Raw genomic sequence first — 18,146 nt, 5'->3', positions numbered from 1 at the left:
ATGGGATCGTTTGGGTTTTTTCTTATAAATTTGTTTAAATTCCTAATAGAGGCTGGATATTAGACCTTTGTTAGATGCACAGTTTGCAAAAATTTTCTTCCATTCTGTAGATTGTCTGTTTACTCTGTTGATAGTTACTTCCGCTGTGCAGAAGCTCCTTAGTATAATTAGAGCCCATTTGTCAATTTTTGCTTTTGTTGTGATTGCTTTTGGTGTCTTCTTCGTCATGAAATCTTTGCTCATGCCTATGTCCTGAATGGTATTGCCTAGGTTGTCTTCCAGAGTTTTTATAGTTGTGGGTTTTACATTTAAGTCTTTAGTCCATCTTGTGTTAGTTTTTGTATGTGGTATAAGGAAGGGATCCAGTTTCAATCTTCTGTGCCAGTTATCCCAGTACCATTTATTGAATAGGGAGTCCTTTCTCCGTTGCTTGTTTTTGTCAGCTCTGTTGAAAATCAGATGGTCATAGGTGTGTGGTCTTATTTTTGGGTTCTGTATTCTATTCCACTGGTCTATGTGTCTGTTCTTGTGCCAGTACCATGCTGTTTTGCTTACCATAACCCTATAGTATAGTTTGAAGTTGCATAACATGATGCTCCAGCTTTGTTATTTTTACTTAGGATTGCCTTGACTATGCAGGCTCTTTTGTGATTCCACATGAATTTTAAAATAGTTTTTTTCTAGTTCTGTAAAGAATGTTATTGGTAGTTTGATAGGAGCAGCATTAACTCTGTAAATTGCTTTGGGGAGTATGGTCATTTAAACAATATTAATCCTTCCTATCCAAGAGCATGGAATGTTCTTCTATTTGTTTATGTCATCTCTGATTTCTTTGAGCAGTGTTATAATTCTCAATGTAGAGATCTTTCAGCTTCCTAGTTAGCTGTATTCCTAGGCATTTTATGCTTTTTGTGGCAGTTGTAGATGGTACTGCATTCTTGATTTGACTCTTGGCTTGGCTGCTGTGGGTGTATAGGGATGTTAGTGATCTTTGTGCATTGATTTTACATCCTGAAATGTTGCCAAAGTTGTTTATTAGCTGAAGGAGCTTTTGGGCTAAGATGATGGGATTTTCTAGATATAGAATCATGTCATCTACAAACAGGGATAGTTTGACTCCCTGTCTTCCTATTTGGATGCCTTTATTTCTTTCTCTTGTCTGATTGCACTGGCCAGGACTTCCAATACTATATTAAATAGGAGTAGTAAGAGAGAACATCCTTGTCTTGTGCTGGTTTTCAATAGGAAATGCTTCCAGCTTTTGCCCATTCAGTATGATGTTGGCTGCAGGTTTGTCATATATGGTTCTTCTTATTTTAAGTTATGTTCCTTCAATACCTATTTTATTGAGAGTTTTTAACATGAAGGGATGTTGAATTTTATCAAAAGCCTTTTTTACATCTATTTAGATAATTATGTGGTTTTTGTCTTTGGTTCTGTTTATGTGATGAATCACATTTATTGATTTGCATATGTTGAGCCAACCTGGCATCCCAGGGATGAAGCCTACTTGACTGTGGTGGATTAGCTTTTTGGTGTGCTGCTGAATTCAGTTTGCAAGTATTTTGTTGAGGAATTTTGAATTGATGTTCATCAAGGATATTAGCCTGAAGTTTTCTGTTGTTGTGTCTCTTCCAGGTTTTGCTATCAGGATGATGCTGACCTCATAGAATGAGTTGAGGAGGAGTTATTCCTCCTCAATTTTTTGCAATAGTTTCAAAAGGAATGTTACCAGCTCTTCTTTGTACATCTGGTAGAATTTGACTGTGAATCCTTCTGGCCCTGGGCTTTTTTTTGTTGCTAGACTATTTATTATGGATTCAATTTCAGACCTTGTTATTGGTCTGTTCAGGGAATCAGTTTCTTTCTGGTTTAGTCTTGGGAGGGTGTATGTGTCCAGGAGTTTATCCATCTCCTCTACATTTTCTAGTATGTGTACATAGAGGTATTTGTAGTAGTTTCTAATGGTTACTTTTATTTCTGTGGGGTCAGGTTAACATTCCCTTTGTCGTTTGTAATTGTATTTCTTTGGATCTTTCTTCTTTTCTGCTTTATTAGTCTAGCTGGTGGCTTATCTATCTTACTAATTTTTTCAAAAAACTAACTACTGGATTTGTTGTCTTTTGAATGTTTTTTCGTGTCTTGATTTCCTTCAGTTCAGCCCTGATCTTGGTTATTTTTTGTCTTCTGCTACTTTTGGGGTTGGTTTGGTCTTGCTTCTTTCATTCTCTCAGTTGTGATATTAGGTTGTTAATTTGAGATCCTTCTAACTTTTTGACGTGGGTGTTTAGTGCTATGAATTTTCCTCGTAACACTGCCTTAGCTGTGTCCCAGAGATCCTGGTAAGTTGTACCTTTGTTCTCATTAGTTTCAAAGAACTTCTTGATTCTGCTTAATTTTAACTTTTTATGTATCCTGAGATTATGTTAAAATGTTAAAAAAATTACAACTGTTGTCTTCCTATTGGCTTGTTATGTGAATCATTGTAAATGAAACCATTTAACTTCAGTAATGCTTTTTACTTCAAGTCTGATTTGTCTAATATTAATATGCTTCCAATATTTGTGTTTTGGATTCTTTGTCTAATTTATTAATTTTCTAATTTGTCTACCTTGCATGTTCTCATTCCAGCCAGTTGGAAAGGGAGAAAATGGTTGAGGACAGCATTTGGTTTTCATTTAAGAACAACACCCAGGGTATATGCAGCACTCTTTCTCTCATATTCCATTAGCCAGCACTTAGTCATAAGGTCATATCTACTTACATAGGATTACAAGAAATCAAGTCCCTAGATGGATGGTTATGTGTTTAGTTAAAACTCAGGGGATCATATTATTACAAAGAAGCAGTGGAAATGAATGTGAGGACAATTAGCAATTTCTGTACAACTGTGAAAACTATCTTTTTTTTTTTTCTGAGACAGAGTTTCGCTCTTGTTGCCCAGGCTGGAGTACAATGGCACAATCTCGGCTCACTGCAACCTCTGCCTCCCAGGTTCAAGTGATTCTCCTGCCTCAGCCTCCTGAGTAACTGGGATTACAGGCATGTGCCACCATGCCAGGCTAATTTTTTGTATTTTTAGTAGAGACGGGGTTTCTCCATGTTTTTCAGGCTGGTCTTGAACTCCTGACCTCAGGTGATCTGCCTGCCTTGGCCTCCCAAAGTGCTGGGATTGCAGGCGTGAGCCACCATGCCTCACTGAAAACTATCTTTTGAAAACACTTCAGATGTCAGAAATAAAAATATTTCAGATGAACGAAAACTATTAATTTACCACCAATATTCTCTCTAAGGAATATGCATAAGACATAATTTAAAATAAAGAAAAATAATACCAGAAGAAATTATGACCAAAGAAATAGCAAATATATGGGCAAATCTTAACAAATATTAATTTGTAACATATATATTTTCTTCATTGTTTATTTGCAACATTTTGATGTCTTTATATTTATATTTTAGATATTTCTCTTTAAATAGCATATGCCAAGATTTTGCTTTTAATTCGGTTTTACAATCTTTCTTTTGTAGTTTAGTCCATTTCTATTGGTTGCGATAACTGACCTATTCTGATTTACATCCACAACTTTAATGTTACTTTCTTGGTTTTTCTTGATTTCTCAATTTTTGCTTTTTTATTTGTATCACATATATATTTCTTGCTTGAGATTGTATTTATTTTTGTCTTTAAGTTTTGCTTTTATTGCATTCTTTTTTTCCCTTCCACTAGTTTGGAAAGTATACTCTATGGCTTTTCTTTTTCTTGCATTTTTTTCTATGAAATAGTAGATTTGTTTTGGTTATCTTTTTGTTGTTACTTTCCTTTTTTTCTTTTCTTTTCTTTTTTTTTTAAATTATACTTTAAGTTCTAGGGTACATGTGAACAACGTGCGGGTTTGTTACATATATATATACATGTGCCATGTTGGTGTGCTGCACCCATTAACTCATCATTTATGTTAGGTATATCTCCTAATGTTATCCCTCCCCCCTACCCCCTCCCCACAATAGGACCCAGTGTCTGATGCTCCCCTTCCTGTGTCCAAGTGATCTCATTGTTCAGTTCCCACCTATGAGTGAGAACACGCGGTATTTGGTTTTCTGTGTTGTGATAGTTTGCTGAGAATGATGGTTTCCAGCTTCATCCATGTTCCTACAAAGGTCACGAACTCATCCTTTTTCATGGCTGCATAGTATTCCATGGTGTATATGTGCCACATTTTCTTAATCCAGTCTGTCACTGATGGACATTTGGGTTGATTCCAAGTCTTTGCTATTGTGAATAGTGCTGCAGTAAACATACGTGTGCATGTGTCTTTATAGCAGCATGACTTATAATCCTTTGGGTATATCCCCAGTAATGGGATGGCTGGGTCAAATGGTATTTCTAGTTCTAGATCCTTGAGGAATTGCCACACTGTCTTCCACAATGGTTGAACTAGTTTACAGTCCCACCAGTAGTGTGAAAGTGTTCCTATTTCTCCACATCCTCTCCAGCACCTGTTGTTTCCTGACATTTTAATGATTGCCATTCTAACTGGTGTGAGATGGTATCTCATTGTGGTTTTGATTTGCATTTCTCTGATGGCGAGTGATGATGAGCATTTTTTCATGTGTCTGTTGGCTGTATGCATGTCTTCTTTTGAAAAGTATCTATTCATATCCTTTGCCCACTTCTTGATGGGGTTGTTTGTTTTTCTCTTATAAATTTGATTGAGTTCGTTATAGGTTCTGGATATTAGCCCTGGCTTTTCTATTAATAGCTGACCTAGAAGTTTTTACCAGATATACTTAGCTTAACAAAGTTCGAAATAATCAGCATTTCTATACTTCTTTGCCAGTGTGATGAGTTGGAATTCTTTCAACTTAGATCGTCTTCTTAATAATTTACATGCTCTTACTACCCAGTGTTTTAATACTGTTTTTAACATCGCAAATTAGATGTCTTGGTTATTATTATTGCCTGTGTGAGCTCTAAAACATAAACTCTCCAGCAAGTCTCAGCCACCTTTCCCATCCTTCCTGAGGGCACTTTCAGTTCACATGTGTACTATAGTTTTTTTAGTTTTATTTTTTTCTTCTTGGTTCTTAAGAATAGAGTTCTTAATTACAATAGTGTTTTAGCCAGCATTAATGCATGTTTATAAGTGGGAGGGTTTTCAAGTTTTTTCATATGTAATATGCTGGAACAAGTCATAAAATATTTATTTGTGACCTAAACAGCAAACTTTCTAATGAGGAGAAGGAGCAGAGATGTGAAAGGGAAGGGTTGAGCTTTGATTTGGAGGGGAAAAAAGGTGTAAAATAAGAAAAAAGCAATTGAAATGTTATATTTCAAAAATTTCAAATAAGGAAATTTTGTATTCTAAATAAAGCATAATAATAAACTAATTAAGAAATAGTATCTTGAGCAATATGTAATGAATTCTGTTTGACGATTGAACATACTTTGATTGTTTTCTCATTCATGAATTTCACAGTAGTATGATGTATCAATAAAACCAAAGGATCTGTAGGAAGACCTGAATAGAAGAATCCTATTCTCTTTGCAAAGGCTAACCCTCTCTTATTGAAAAGATGATTGTTTTCATCCACAAGTATTTGTTGAATTCTTGTCCCATGCCCAGTGACAAGAGTTAAGGATGAGGTGGAAATTAAGTTAGAAGTATAAAATGATCCCTGGCTTTTGGACACAGTGCCTCTGACATGAATATCTGTGAGATAAACAGTCTTGATTATTATAATTTGAATAAAATCTTCAGTTGAAGATATATTTGAATATATATTTGAATAAAATCTTCAGTTGAAAACAGATCATTTAAGATGCACAAACAAAAAGTTGTGACAGACTGGGTATATTAACTGAGATAGACTAGGCTGCGAGAAACAGAAAATTTAGCTAACACAGTAGTGTAAACTGTGAGGACAATAGGACATTTATTGTTTGCTCAATAAAAGGTTTAGAGGCAGATGATCTGAAGAAGGCAAATGAGGCTGCTAGACAACTTCTTCAAGGACTTGTGCTTGCTCTAGCTTCCTATGTTGCTTTTCTTAGGTTTGCTGCTTCTTGATCAAATTGGCCAAAACTGCTTAACACAACTATTCCTGCTTGCAAAGAAAAGCCAAGACAACAAGTATCTGTCTTTTTTGGCCTTTATCGTATGCGTGAAATGGAGAAGGGGGTCAGAAAAGGCTCTTAGGGAGCCAGCCATAGTGTCTGACACGCTGGAGGAAAAACTATAATGGAGCATGTATAGAAATCTGATATACGGCACTTGATATTGGCATTGCAGATCAAGTAGAGAAATGATTGGTATTCAGTAATGGTGCTGGGACATTTAGTTTTCCATGTAGAAAATATCTACAAATAAAAGTATATATAACATCTGAGTTTGTGTAAGTACACTCCGTGATGTTCACACAATGACAAAATTGCCTAACAAAACATTTCTCAGAATGCACTTCCATCACCAAGCAATGTATGACTTCTTATGAAGAATTTCTACTCATTAAAGAGAAAAAGACATGTAACCCAATAGAAAACTGAGTGAAGTGTATAAATAGATGGTCACAGTGAGAATAATTGCAAATAAACTTATGAAAAGATACATAATCATAATAGTTTTCAGGGAAATGAAAATTGGAACAAGAATAAGGTTTTTCTTTAGCAATCTGGTTGATAAAAATGTAAAGTTTGGAAATATTCAGGGTTGATTAAGATTTAAGGAAACAGGGCCCCCCTTAAACTGTTGGCAGATCTATAAACTGGCACAGTTAGTTTAGAGTGCAATCTGATAATGTATCTGCAAATTTATCAACTTTCACTTATGATTCTATTCTTGGTATCTTCTTCTGAGAAATAGTAAATTTTACTTAAGGGATATGTAAGGATGTCAATTGAAACATGTTTTAAATTTTTTTTAATTTTTTATTTTTTGAGACTGAGTCTCACTCTATCATTTTGGCTGGGGTGCAGTGGCATGATCTCGGCTCACTGCAACCTCTGCCTCCTGGGTTTAAGCGATTCTCCTGCCTTAACCTCCCAAACAGCTGGGATTACAGACCTGTGCCACCATGCTTGGCTAATTTTTGTATTTTTGGTAGAAATGGGGTTTCACCATGTTGGCCAGGCTGGTCTCGAACCCTTAACCTCAAGTGATCCACTGGCCTCGGCCTCCCAAAGTGCTGGGATTACAGGCATGAGCCAGCGCGCCCAGCCTGAAGCATTATTTAAACGGCTGAAAATTGTGGGAATAAAACTACTTAAATTTCCAATAATAAAAGAATGGCTAAACAAACTCTTACATATCCAAGGTTCAGACAACTACGCAACAGTTAAGAATGAATTAGATCTATGTGTGCTATAATAAAAAATCACTAAAGCATATTAAGTTGAAGTCATAGCTGTGTAAAAAGCGTGACATCACATATTTAAAACATACACAGCAAAAATACAATAATACTATAGGCAGTATTTTCTATAGATACATATGCACATGAATAAAATTACATTTTATAATTGTATTTTTAAAATCTGGAAGATGAGTAACTAATTGATAAAAAGGAAGAGTGCATGTAAATGTTTTTTTTAAAAGCCAAGGAAATTTTAAATATTACCTGACCCAGTGTTTTCTTAAGCAATACAGTGTTCTGCTAATGGTGTACGGTATCCCTTTCAGTAATCCTGGACATAGCATGAAATAAATTGGAATCACACAGGCAGAAAGTTAGTCCATTTTCAAGGATTTTTCAATCCTTCTGCTCAGGTGAAAGATAAATTCTGTCTGGTGCCCACGTGGTCCTCCTAACACTTATTCGTCTCCCTTTTTATTAAAGAGCAAACTCTTGGCTCACAGATTTCAATAGAAACAGAATCTAGCTAAATTTAGTAGCAGTATTTACAGTGTATTGATTTCTAAGATTACCTTATAGTTTTAGCAAGCGATACTTTTTTTCATTTACTGTAATGCTGTATTTGCTTTTAAAATAAGTGAAATAGTCAATTAAGATATTCAGTAAATACACACATGTGTTTAGACACATGTGAATGTACATACAGGAAATATATATATAACATGTATATACATATTATGTTTGTAGATATATATCTATATAAAGAATACTGCTATTAAATAATAGTCTAGATAGGGCATTAATATGGCAAAAACTTTGAGGGGAAATATGAATGACAACTTTCAGAAAGATGAAACTAATTGTCCTTTTGTTGTATAAAGAAAATTAGGTTGTTGTTACTTTCATGTGCTTTTTACAATTTAATTGGATCATCTCAAAGTTATGATTTATATGTTATATATATGTTATATAACATATATAATTTTGATTAACTGTGTATTCTTTGGATCATTAGTAATGGTAGTCTTCTATAATCACTAAGTAAATAAAATCTTACGATTTTTCAGTATTTAAAAAAGATTTGGCAAAGAAAGTTTTCCAAAACCATGAAAGGGCTGGGGCTGGGTGGTAAATTTCCAGTGAAGGATCATGATGAATGTATACTATTACACAGTGTGTTGGCCTTTACATGAAATAATAATGAGTTAATTCATACTATTAAGGAAAATGAATGAAATACACTGTTTTGAGATTTGTCTTTGAGCTAATATTTAACATCTGTTTGCCAGGGTGGTCCGGGACTCCGAGGACCAAAGGGCCAGCAAGGTGAACCAGGTCCAAAGGTAATGTGCATGTTCTCCCTCTCTCTCTCTCTCTCTCTCTCTCTCTCTCTCTCTCTCTCTCTGTGTGTCTCCTCCCTCTCTCTGTCTCCCCCCGCCTCTGTCTCTCTCTGTCTCTCTCTCTCTCTCTGTCTCATCTCTCTCTCTCTCTCATAAATAGCCATCATTTTGGAATTAAGTATGACTTAGTTCACTCTTGCAATCTAAACTTCCTTCTATTTTTATGAAAGTTGTGCCTAACTCTTCTTCCTTATTTTAAGAGACTATGCTTTTTAATCCAAAAGAATATTTAATAAGTCAGTGGAAAGAAAGAAAGGCTTCTGGATCAGAAATAAGAATGTCAATGTTCTGAGTGGTTTAGTCTCCAAGGTAGTTCTCTCAGAATTTGTACATTCTTCTCTTCCTTTACCTACAACAAAAGCATATCTTTAGAGGAATCATGCAGAACCACAACTTGGCATCATTCCTTTCCAGGTAATTTCTCAGGTTTTGGATTCCTCCTTCTCCACTGCACTATATATAATCAAACACACAACTCCGTTTTTCATTCTTACTGCCCAGGGTCATCAAATATGGTGGTTCAGGTTGTACACTGTACAAAGGCACCTGCCAAGAGACCAAGCCATGCCAAGCCATGTCAAGAAACACATTTTTCTACTTTGCACAAAGGCATCCTGAGGACTGGCAGAAGCCCAGTCACTAATGAACCTCAGGCCTCCCCATCTTCTCTCCGGCTCTTGGCAAATCTTCTAACTGGTCTTCTGTCCCAAGTGGCTTAACATTTCGATTGATTCTTCACATCTGCCCCCAGATTAATTTCCTTAAAGTCTATGCTGGATCACATCATACTCTTCAAAAACCTGCAGTCACATGCTCTTGCCTTTAGAATACCATTCACCCTCTTTGCTGAGGCATTGAAGGTCCTTTATAACTTGACTCCCATTTCATTTTCACCATGTTGCTCCACATGTTCTCTTCTCCATCCATCTTGCTTGACTTACTGCTCAATATGGTTTCTTATTAAATTTACATAACATTTATTCATGGGGAGGAGAACATTGCAAGGCTTTTTACCATAAAATTGGAAACAGATGAAGCAAGGTAGAAGAAAATATTGGGATAAAAAAGAAGTAAATGAAAGAAGGCTGAAGATAATCAGGTACTACCCAATTCAAAATTCAGAACATAAGATGTCTCCTTTTTTGTTTATTTTATTTGCTGGGACAGACTTGATGTATCTTACTTGGCTCCATCTTTTATGGTGCTGTAAGAAGGGCAGCAGTTGGAGGCCTCCTCTCAAGCAAGGGTGCACTGGATCTTCCTCAGTTTCACCCAAAGGCAATGCCCCTCTGCTCCTATAGATTCTAGTTCCCTCCTCCCAATGCCTCTATCAGCATGACCCCGGTGTTTTCTAACATGATCACTGGATGATTGTTCTAATCATGAAGATAAATGAGTTCGTAGATGTTTGGTAGTCCCAAGACCTACCCATTTCCTCCAATTATCCATTCCCATGGGACTGCTACTGATACAGTTATTTCTGTATGATGATTTTGATGAATCACAGATCCAAATATGTAGTGGTTTTTGAAAAAAGTCTTATTGGACAACGAATGTTGACATGTCCACCAATGTGGACAGTGCGGGAATAGATACCTTCCATACAGAAGGTCTCAATATGTATTATTTTTTATTTTGTTGCAGCAAATACAGAATAAGAATTTGGAAGGACAAAGCAACCTTCTTCTTGGTCTCCCCTCATCATTTTTGCCTCATATTTTACAGGATAAAATGGGACCCCCTACTTTTTGCCCTTCTACTCTATTTGCAATTTCTTGATAATATATTATTAAACTCAGCCAGGTGCAGTGGCTCATACCTGTAATCTCAGCACATTGGGAGGCTGAGGCAGGTGGATCACCTGAGGTCAGCAGTTCAAGACCAGCCTGGCCAACATAGTGAAACCCTGTCTCTACTAAAAATACAAAATTAGCTGCGTGTGGTGGCGGGCACCTATAGTCCCAGCTACTCGGGAGACTGAGACAGGAGAATTGCTTGAACCTGGGAGGCGGAGGCTGCAGTGAGCAGAGATCGCGCCACTGCACTCCAGCCTGGGCAAGACAGGGCAAGACTCCATCTCAAAAATAAATAAATAAATAATATATTATTTAACTATTATATGTTAAAATGATATATTATTAAACCATTTTAAATACTAAGTAATACATAAAAATTGCCTCCTTGCCGCCTCCGTTGTATTTTTAAAAATCCCACTCCCTCCCTCTTCCTTCTTCTTATGCCATGCTCCTTGTAAGAATAGTTATCACTCAGTGCTTTCACATGCTCACCTCCCAAAGAATTCTCAACCCATATATGCTTCCTCTTCCTCTGGGAGTCCTATGAAAATTCTCTCATAAAAGTTCCCAATTACTTGCTTGTTACCAGTTCCATAGATTAGGGTTTAATTTTTCTTGAGATCTCTACAAAATTTAACACAATCAAACACTTCTTTGTTTGAAAATTTCTCCTCCTTTGGCCGTTTCTGTACCACAGTACCACTCCATCTTCAGCCTCTTCCTAATTCTCAGGCTTTTTCATTTCAGATTCTTCCCCAGGTTTCTCTTCCTTTCCCTTCTACCTGATTATCATCTCATTTTTATCCACATTCTGTTTCACTCACTCAATATATTCTCTTTAATAACCTCACCTATAAATATATTTTCAACTACTCCAAAATCCAGACTTAGCCTTACTCCTTGGCCTGCTGGACATTTCCATGAGGTTTATCCCATGCACCTAAATCTTAACAAGTCTTAGTCTGCACTCGTTATCTACCCACACTTTACCCCCACAAAGGCTTTTTTTTTCTTGTATTCTTTGTCCCAAGTAATGAGTTCACCAATCTCACATCTAAGATGATACCCAGATGTTGGAGATCCAATTTAATAAAAGAATAGCTTTAGTTGAAGTCACAAAATGAGACAGAAGAGGTTGAGGATAGGTAGGTTTTTCTGGGTCTAAGATTTCCTACGTGGTTTAGTTTTAGTTAAACTGCAACAAGGTCCAAGCTACAGAAGTAAGGGTAACAGAAGTAAGGGTGAAAGGGATGTCTGATCCTGAAAAAGAAAGGAAGTAAAATAAGCTGGGCATGGTTGCTCACACCTGTAGTCCCAGCACTTTCGGAGGCCAAATTGGGAAGATCACCTGAGGTCAGGAGTTCAAGATCAGCCTGGCCAACATGGTGAAACCCCATCTCTACTAAAAATACAAAAATTAGCCAGGTGTGGTGGTACACGCCTGTAATCCTAGCTACTAGGGAGGCTGAGGCAGGAGAATCACTTGAACCTAGGAGCAGGAGGTTGTGGTGAGCTGAGATCATGCCACTGCACTCCAGCCTAGGCAGCAGAATGAGACTCTATCTCAAAAACAAAAAATAAAGAAGGAAGTAAAATAATACTAAGCCTAGGGAAGGTCATTCAGTGGACATTGAAGCAGTTATAGTGTGATGGCAGCATCAAAGTAAGGAAGAAAGCAGAGGCTAGGTGCAAAGTTCTCAATAAATGCAGAGGAGTCCCCCTGAGGTAGGTGGTTGACAGTAGTGAAGACAGAGAGAATGTAGTTCATCTGGACGGTGTGAACCTTCCCAGACTAGAAGGGTGGTCTTGAAGCACTTATAAATTTGTTATGGAGTGTGGGGGGTCTCATTACTTACATAATTGGCATAGCACTCTTATTTACAGAAGCAAAAGTAGTAATGATAATCATAAAGTTGCAGCAATCTCTGTGTGTTTACTTTTATGGTTTACTGATGACATTTTGCCTGGAAGGTAAATCATTTGAAGCTTGATGTCTTGTTATCCTGAGTATTTCCTATCTTGGGAAAAACTATATAAGAAAACAAATTATAATTGTCCTAAGCAGAAATATTTTTTAGATGTCAGAGAGTCTAACTTACTTTTAGGATGATACTTCTCTGTTGCCTTCCAGGGACCAGATGGCCCTCGGGGTGAAGTTGGTCTACCAGGACCTCAGGGTCCACCTGGACCCCAAGGACCAAGTGGTCTGTCCATTCAAGGAATGCCCGTGAGTTATGTTCAAACATTCAGATGGATTTTATTGTTGTCTCTTTTCCATGCGGTTACAAAGAATGAACTTTTGTCTTCTGTATCTTCCTAATGAATATCAGTCCCTTTGAAAACAATGACGGAGTGTCATTTCACTAATTGTGCCCTTAGCCATTTTTTGTTCAATGATGAAGGTCTTTTAACAAATAAGTACATGCATACTATTGGAGGTAGGTCCATCCACAAGCATTGTGTCTATAGAGAAAGAACAAAGCTTAGCATATATAGCCCTTTTTCTCTTTTAACTAAATTCTTAATGGATGTGATAACATCCAGAAAGTAACAAATGTTATACAAATTTAAGTTTTTTCATTATGTGTGGTAACTGCTGATATAAATTAATAAAAGCCGTTTATTCACAATCCTTATCTCAGATGACATCGAAGTGCAGTTTATGGAGAGTGAGAGTTTTAGAATTTTAGACAGTGTACTTTATATAGCTGCATTTCTTTGGAAAGTCGTTTTGTACCATTGAAAAAAAGTTAATTCCATTCACTAATCTTCATTAATCTTCCTATAGGGGTCTACAGTTAAGAATAAAACCAATCTCTTTAATTCATGTTGGAAGCAACCAGATCCTTTAAGCACAATTTTTGGCAATCTTTCTGCACATATGATTGTGTCTGCCTAGCTGAGAAGTTTCTCCTACAGTGTTATTTTTACATTTTAGCAAGCATTAATGTGCCAATTTGTGTAATTACTACTAATATAAACATTGGTTGAGGTCTTACTACATGCCAGATTCTGTGTTTGCTTTTCCCTTCTTATATTCCATTTGAGTATCTTCTAGCCAAAGCAAAACAAAACAAATCTACATAGATATGAGATTGTAAAACCCAAACTGTAAATAATACTGAAATGTTCAAGTCTGCCCTCCATGTATTTACAGTATTGGCCTCACCATATTAGACTGTATATTCTATGTTAAAACTATCCTGGTATATAAATGTTCAGCTCCATATGAATGTTTACATAAATGGTATAACATATGTGGAAAGTGAAATATATTCTGTTGGCTGGGTGCAGTGGCTCATGCCTGTAATCCTAGAACTCTGGGAGGCCAAGGCAGGCGGATCACTTGAAATCAGGAACTTGAGACCAGCCTGGCCAACATGATGAAACCCCATCTCTACTAATAAAGTACAAAAATTAGCCGGATGTGGTGGCGGGCGTCTGCAATCCCAGCTACTCGGAGGCTGAGGCAGTAGAATAGCTTGGACCCGGGAGGCAGAGGTTGCAGCGAGCCAAGATCGTGTCACTGTACTCCGGTCTGGGCAACAAGAGCAAGACTCCATCTCAAAAAAAAAAAAAAAAAAAAAAAAGGATATATATATTCTGTTTAGATGTTAGTGTGAACACAATTTACTTTGGAAAATATTTAAATAATGAGAGAGGGAAAAGAAAATGCTAAGAATTTCCCTATGTGAACTTAACTCTGTATACTTTTGGATATTCAGGGAATGCCAGGAGAAAAAGGAGAGAAAGGAGATACTGGCCTTCCAGGTCCACAGGTAATATTTTTATTTTTTAAGTCTATTGCTGTCAGTCTACACCTTTGCCAAGGGGGGGAAAAAGCTGGAGCTTCTGAAGTCAGTTGTGATCTTGGTAAGTGTTTTCCATATTAAAGACTGTTTGCCTGTATTCACTTTTACCCTAAGCCGCTTTTGAGAGTCACACTGATGTTCCTCAGGTGAGCTCTGACAGGGAATGTTCTTTGCCCATGAATAACTTCTAAGTCTGAATTGTGGGTTACAAAGGGTTCACCATTATGCTCTTAGGTTTGTTTGGAGGCCTTCATCTATTTCAGGGAAGCTGGGTGAGCAGATGACTCATTCCTGTGAACCTGACTCTTTTTTGTCCCTGTTCTACATAGGGTATCCCAGGAGGCGTTGGTTCACCAGGACGTGATGGCTCACCAGGCCAGAGGGTAAGGTCTTGCCCAAGGTTGGTTTTTAGCAAAGTAGACTTTTCACCAGGTCACTCTTATTGCTGACTGGCTTCTATGTAAGGGAGTCAAGCCAGTTTTTGCTTTTTGTTTTCTCCTGTTTATGTATATTTCACCTATCCTGCATCTATTTCCCTTCACTGACATCTTCTATGTTCATTACTTCGTCAAACCCTAGGAACTTCCATCAAACCTTCCCAAATTAGCACATCCCTTTCCGAGTGCTCCCATAACCTGAATATAGTTTATTGTGTGCATTGGTTTAGTAGGTTTCTCCAGTTCTTTCGAATCCTTGAGGCATACATGTAAAGGAAATAACCATATGAATTGAAATTTAAATAGAATGGCTTTCTGTAGTATCGCTTACATGGCAATCTCCGTTTATTTAATATAGTTCAATTATTGGTTCTTTTCATCTGTTCAAGTGGACAGCAGTATAATAAAGTGTAAAGATGTTCAGGAAAGGGATACATTAACATCTGGTATTTGTTTAGTCGATAAGGTTTTACTGAACCAGGTTTGAGGTTCTTGTTCTCAAAGAGTTTACAGTTTATTGGGAAGACATAGAAGTAAATAAGAAATTTTTATTACATGCTATAATGGGAGCAGAGCCCTGTGAAAACACAAAGAATGGATAACCAAGCTAGACTTGGAGGCTGGAAGAAGGCTTCTCAGAGGATGTACCATCTAGGCCGAGTCTCGATTGAAAGATAGAAGTCAGCCAGGTGAACAAGGAAAGGAAAACTATTGCAAGCAGAGGGAACAGCATATACAAAGAGATAGAGGTGAGGGAAGGTGGGGCATTTCCAATATTGTATTTCATTTAGTTATGGCAGGAGATTAGAGTAATTGTGTGTGTGTGTTGAATGCATGTGCACACATACTTAGGTGTGGGGCGATTGTTAAGAGATGAAGTTAGAGAGGTAAGCATAAATTCACTTAAATCATCTATTTTTTTCCAACTAAGGATTTTGAACTTTAACATGAAGGCAATAAGAAGTCATTAAATTTTCAGCAAGGGACACAGAGGCTGATCTTCCTTAAACTGTCACCGATTTAGACATGTGAGCAGCTCCACAGTTTTCCTCAAGACTGGATTATATAGAGTGGCAACCACTTAGATCCAAGCCAATGAAGGACAACACATCTGGCGTTCACTGGTGTTCTTGGTCAAACTTACTAGGTTAGCAAACAATTGACTTGAGCGCTCACTTCTCTACTCAAACAAGGCTTGCTTTTAGCTCAGGGTAGCTATACTGTCCAAGAATAGTGAAATTGTTCTTGTTTTTTTTTCTATAGAATGTAGATGTGCAACCCTTCTACTTCCACCCCGCTTTTTTTTTTTTTTGAAACTTTTTTTTTTTTTTAAATTTATTATTATTATACTTTAAGTTGTAGGGTACATGTGCATAACGTGCAGGTTTGTTACATATGTATACTTATGCCATGTTGGTGTGCTGCACCCATCAACTCATCGTTTACATCAGGTATAACTCCCAATGCAATCCCTCCCCCCTCCCCCCTCCCCATGATAGGCCCCGGTGTGTGATGTTCCCCTTCCTGAGTCCAAGTGATCTCATTGTTCAGTTCCCACCTATGAGTGAGAACATGCGGTGTTTGGTTTTCTGTTCTTGTGATAGTTTGCTAAGAATGATGGTTTCCAGCTGCATCCATGTCCCTACAAAGGACGCAAACTCATCCTTTTTGATGGCTGCATAGTATTCGTGTATATGTGCCACATTTTCTTAATCCAATCTGTCACTGATGGACATTTGGGTTGATTCCAAGTCTTTGCTATTGTGAATAGTGCTGCAATAAACATACGTGTGCATGTGTCTTTATAGCAGCATAATTTATAATCCTTTGGGTATATACCCAGTAATGGGATGGCTGGGTCATATGGTACATCTAGTTCTAGTTTCCATAATGGTTGAACTAGTTTACAATCCCACCAACAGTGTAAAAGTGTTCCTATTTCTCCACATCCTCTCCAGCACCTGTTGTTTCCTGACTTTTTCATGATCGCCATTCTAACTGGTGTGAGATGGTATCTCATTGTGGTTTTGATTTGCATTTCTCTGATGGCCAGTGATGATGAGCATTTTTTCATGTGTCTGTTGGCTGTATGAATGTCTTCTTTTGAGAAATGTCTGTTCATATCCTTTGCCCACTTTTTGATGGGGTTGTTTGTTTTTTTCTTGTAAATTTGTTTGAGTTCTTTGTAGGTTCTGGATATTAGCCCTTTGTCAGATGAGTAGATTGCAAAAATTTTCTCCCATTCTGTAGGTTGCCTGTTCACTCTGGTGGTAGTTTCTTTTGCTGTGCAGAAGCTCTTTAATTTAATGAGATCCCATTTGTCAATTTTGGCTTTTGCTGCCGTTGCTTTTGGTGTTTTAGACATGAAGTCTTTGCCCATGCCTATGTCCTGAATGGTACTACCTAGGTTTTCCTCTAGGATTTTTATGGTATTAGGTCTAACATTTAAGTCTCTAATCCATCTTGAATTAATTTTCGTATAAGGAGTAAGGAAAGGATCCAGTTTCAGCTTTCTACTTATGGCTAGCCAATTTTCCCAGCACCATTTATTAAATAGGGAATCCTTTCCCCATTTCTTGTTTCTCTCAGGTTTGTCAAAGATCAGATGGCTGTAGATGTGTGGTATTATTTCTGAGGACTCTGTTCTGTTCCATTGGTCTATATCTCTGTTTTGGTACCAGTACCATGCTGTTTTGGTTACTGTAGCCTTGTAGTATAGTTTGAAGTCAGGTAGCGTGATGCCTCCAGCTTTGTTCTTTTGACTTAGGATTGTCTTGGAGATGCGGGCTCTTTTTTGGTTCCATATGAACTTTAAAGCGGTTTTTTCCAATTCTGTGAAGAAACTCATTGGTAGCTTGATGGGGATGGCATTGAATCTATAAATTACCTTGGGCAGTATGGCCATTTTCACGATATTGATTCTTCCTATCCATGAGCATGGTATGTTCTTCCATTTGTTTGTGTCCTCTTTGATTTCACTGAGCAGTGGTTTGTAGTTCTCCTTGAAGAGGTCCTTTACATCCCTTGTAAGTTGGATTCCTAGGTATTTTATTCTTTTTGAAGCAATTGTGAATGGAAGTTCATTCCTGATTTGGCTCTCTGTTTGTCTGTTACTGGTGTATAAGAATGCTTGTGATTTTTGCACATTAATTTTGTATCCTGAGACTTTGCTGAAGTTGCTTATCAGCTTAAGGAGATTTTGGGCTGAGACAATGGGGTTTTCTAAATATACAATCATGTCATCTGCAAACAGGGACAGTTTGACTTCTTTTCCTAACTGAATACCCTTGATTTCTTTCTCTTGCCTAATTGCCCTAGCCAGAACTTCCAACACTATGTTGAATAGGA

The 18,146-nt window shown here is 37.3% G+C and overlaps 1 protein-coding gene across 4 annotated transcripts in view; it reads left to right on the top strand.

The window, feature by feature from the left end:
- Positions 1 to 18,146, top strand: part of LOC105468521 (collagen type XIV alpha 1 chain) — a 250,678-nt gene that overhangs the window by 171,193 nt on the left and 61,339 nt on the right. For all 4 annotated transcript variants that reach the window (XM_011718738.2, XM_071067877.1, XM_071067879.1 and 1 more), the window contains exons 37-40: positions 8,643 to 8,696; positions 12,681 to 12,776; positions 14,275 to 14,328; positions 14,691 to 14,744. In XM_011718738.2, coding sequence (XP_011717040.2) covers positions 8,643 to 8,696; positions 12,681 to 12,776; positions 14,275 to 14,328; positions 14,691 to 14,744 — 258 coding nt within the window. The remainder of the gene's footprint in view (positions 1 to 8,642; positions 8,697 to 12,680; positions 12,777 to 14,274; positions 14,329 to 14,690; positions 14,745 to 18,146) is intronic.

This window comes from Macaca nemestrina, chromosome 8, assembly GCF_043159975.1.
Source record: "Macaca nemestrina isolate mMacNem1 chromosome 8, mMacNem.hap1, whole genome shotgun sequence".
Classification (NCBI taxonomy): Eukaryota; Metazoa; Chordata; class Mammalia; order Primates; family Cercopithecidae; genus Macaca; species Macaca nemestrina.
This window is presented reverse-complemented; position numbering and strand designations above follow the sequence as displayed.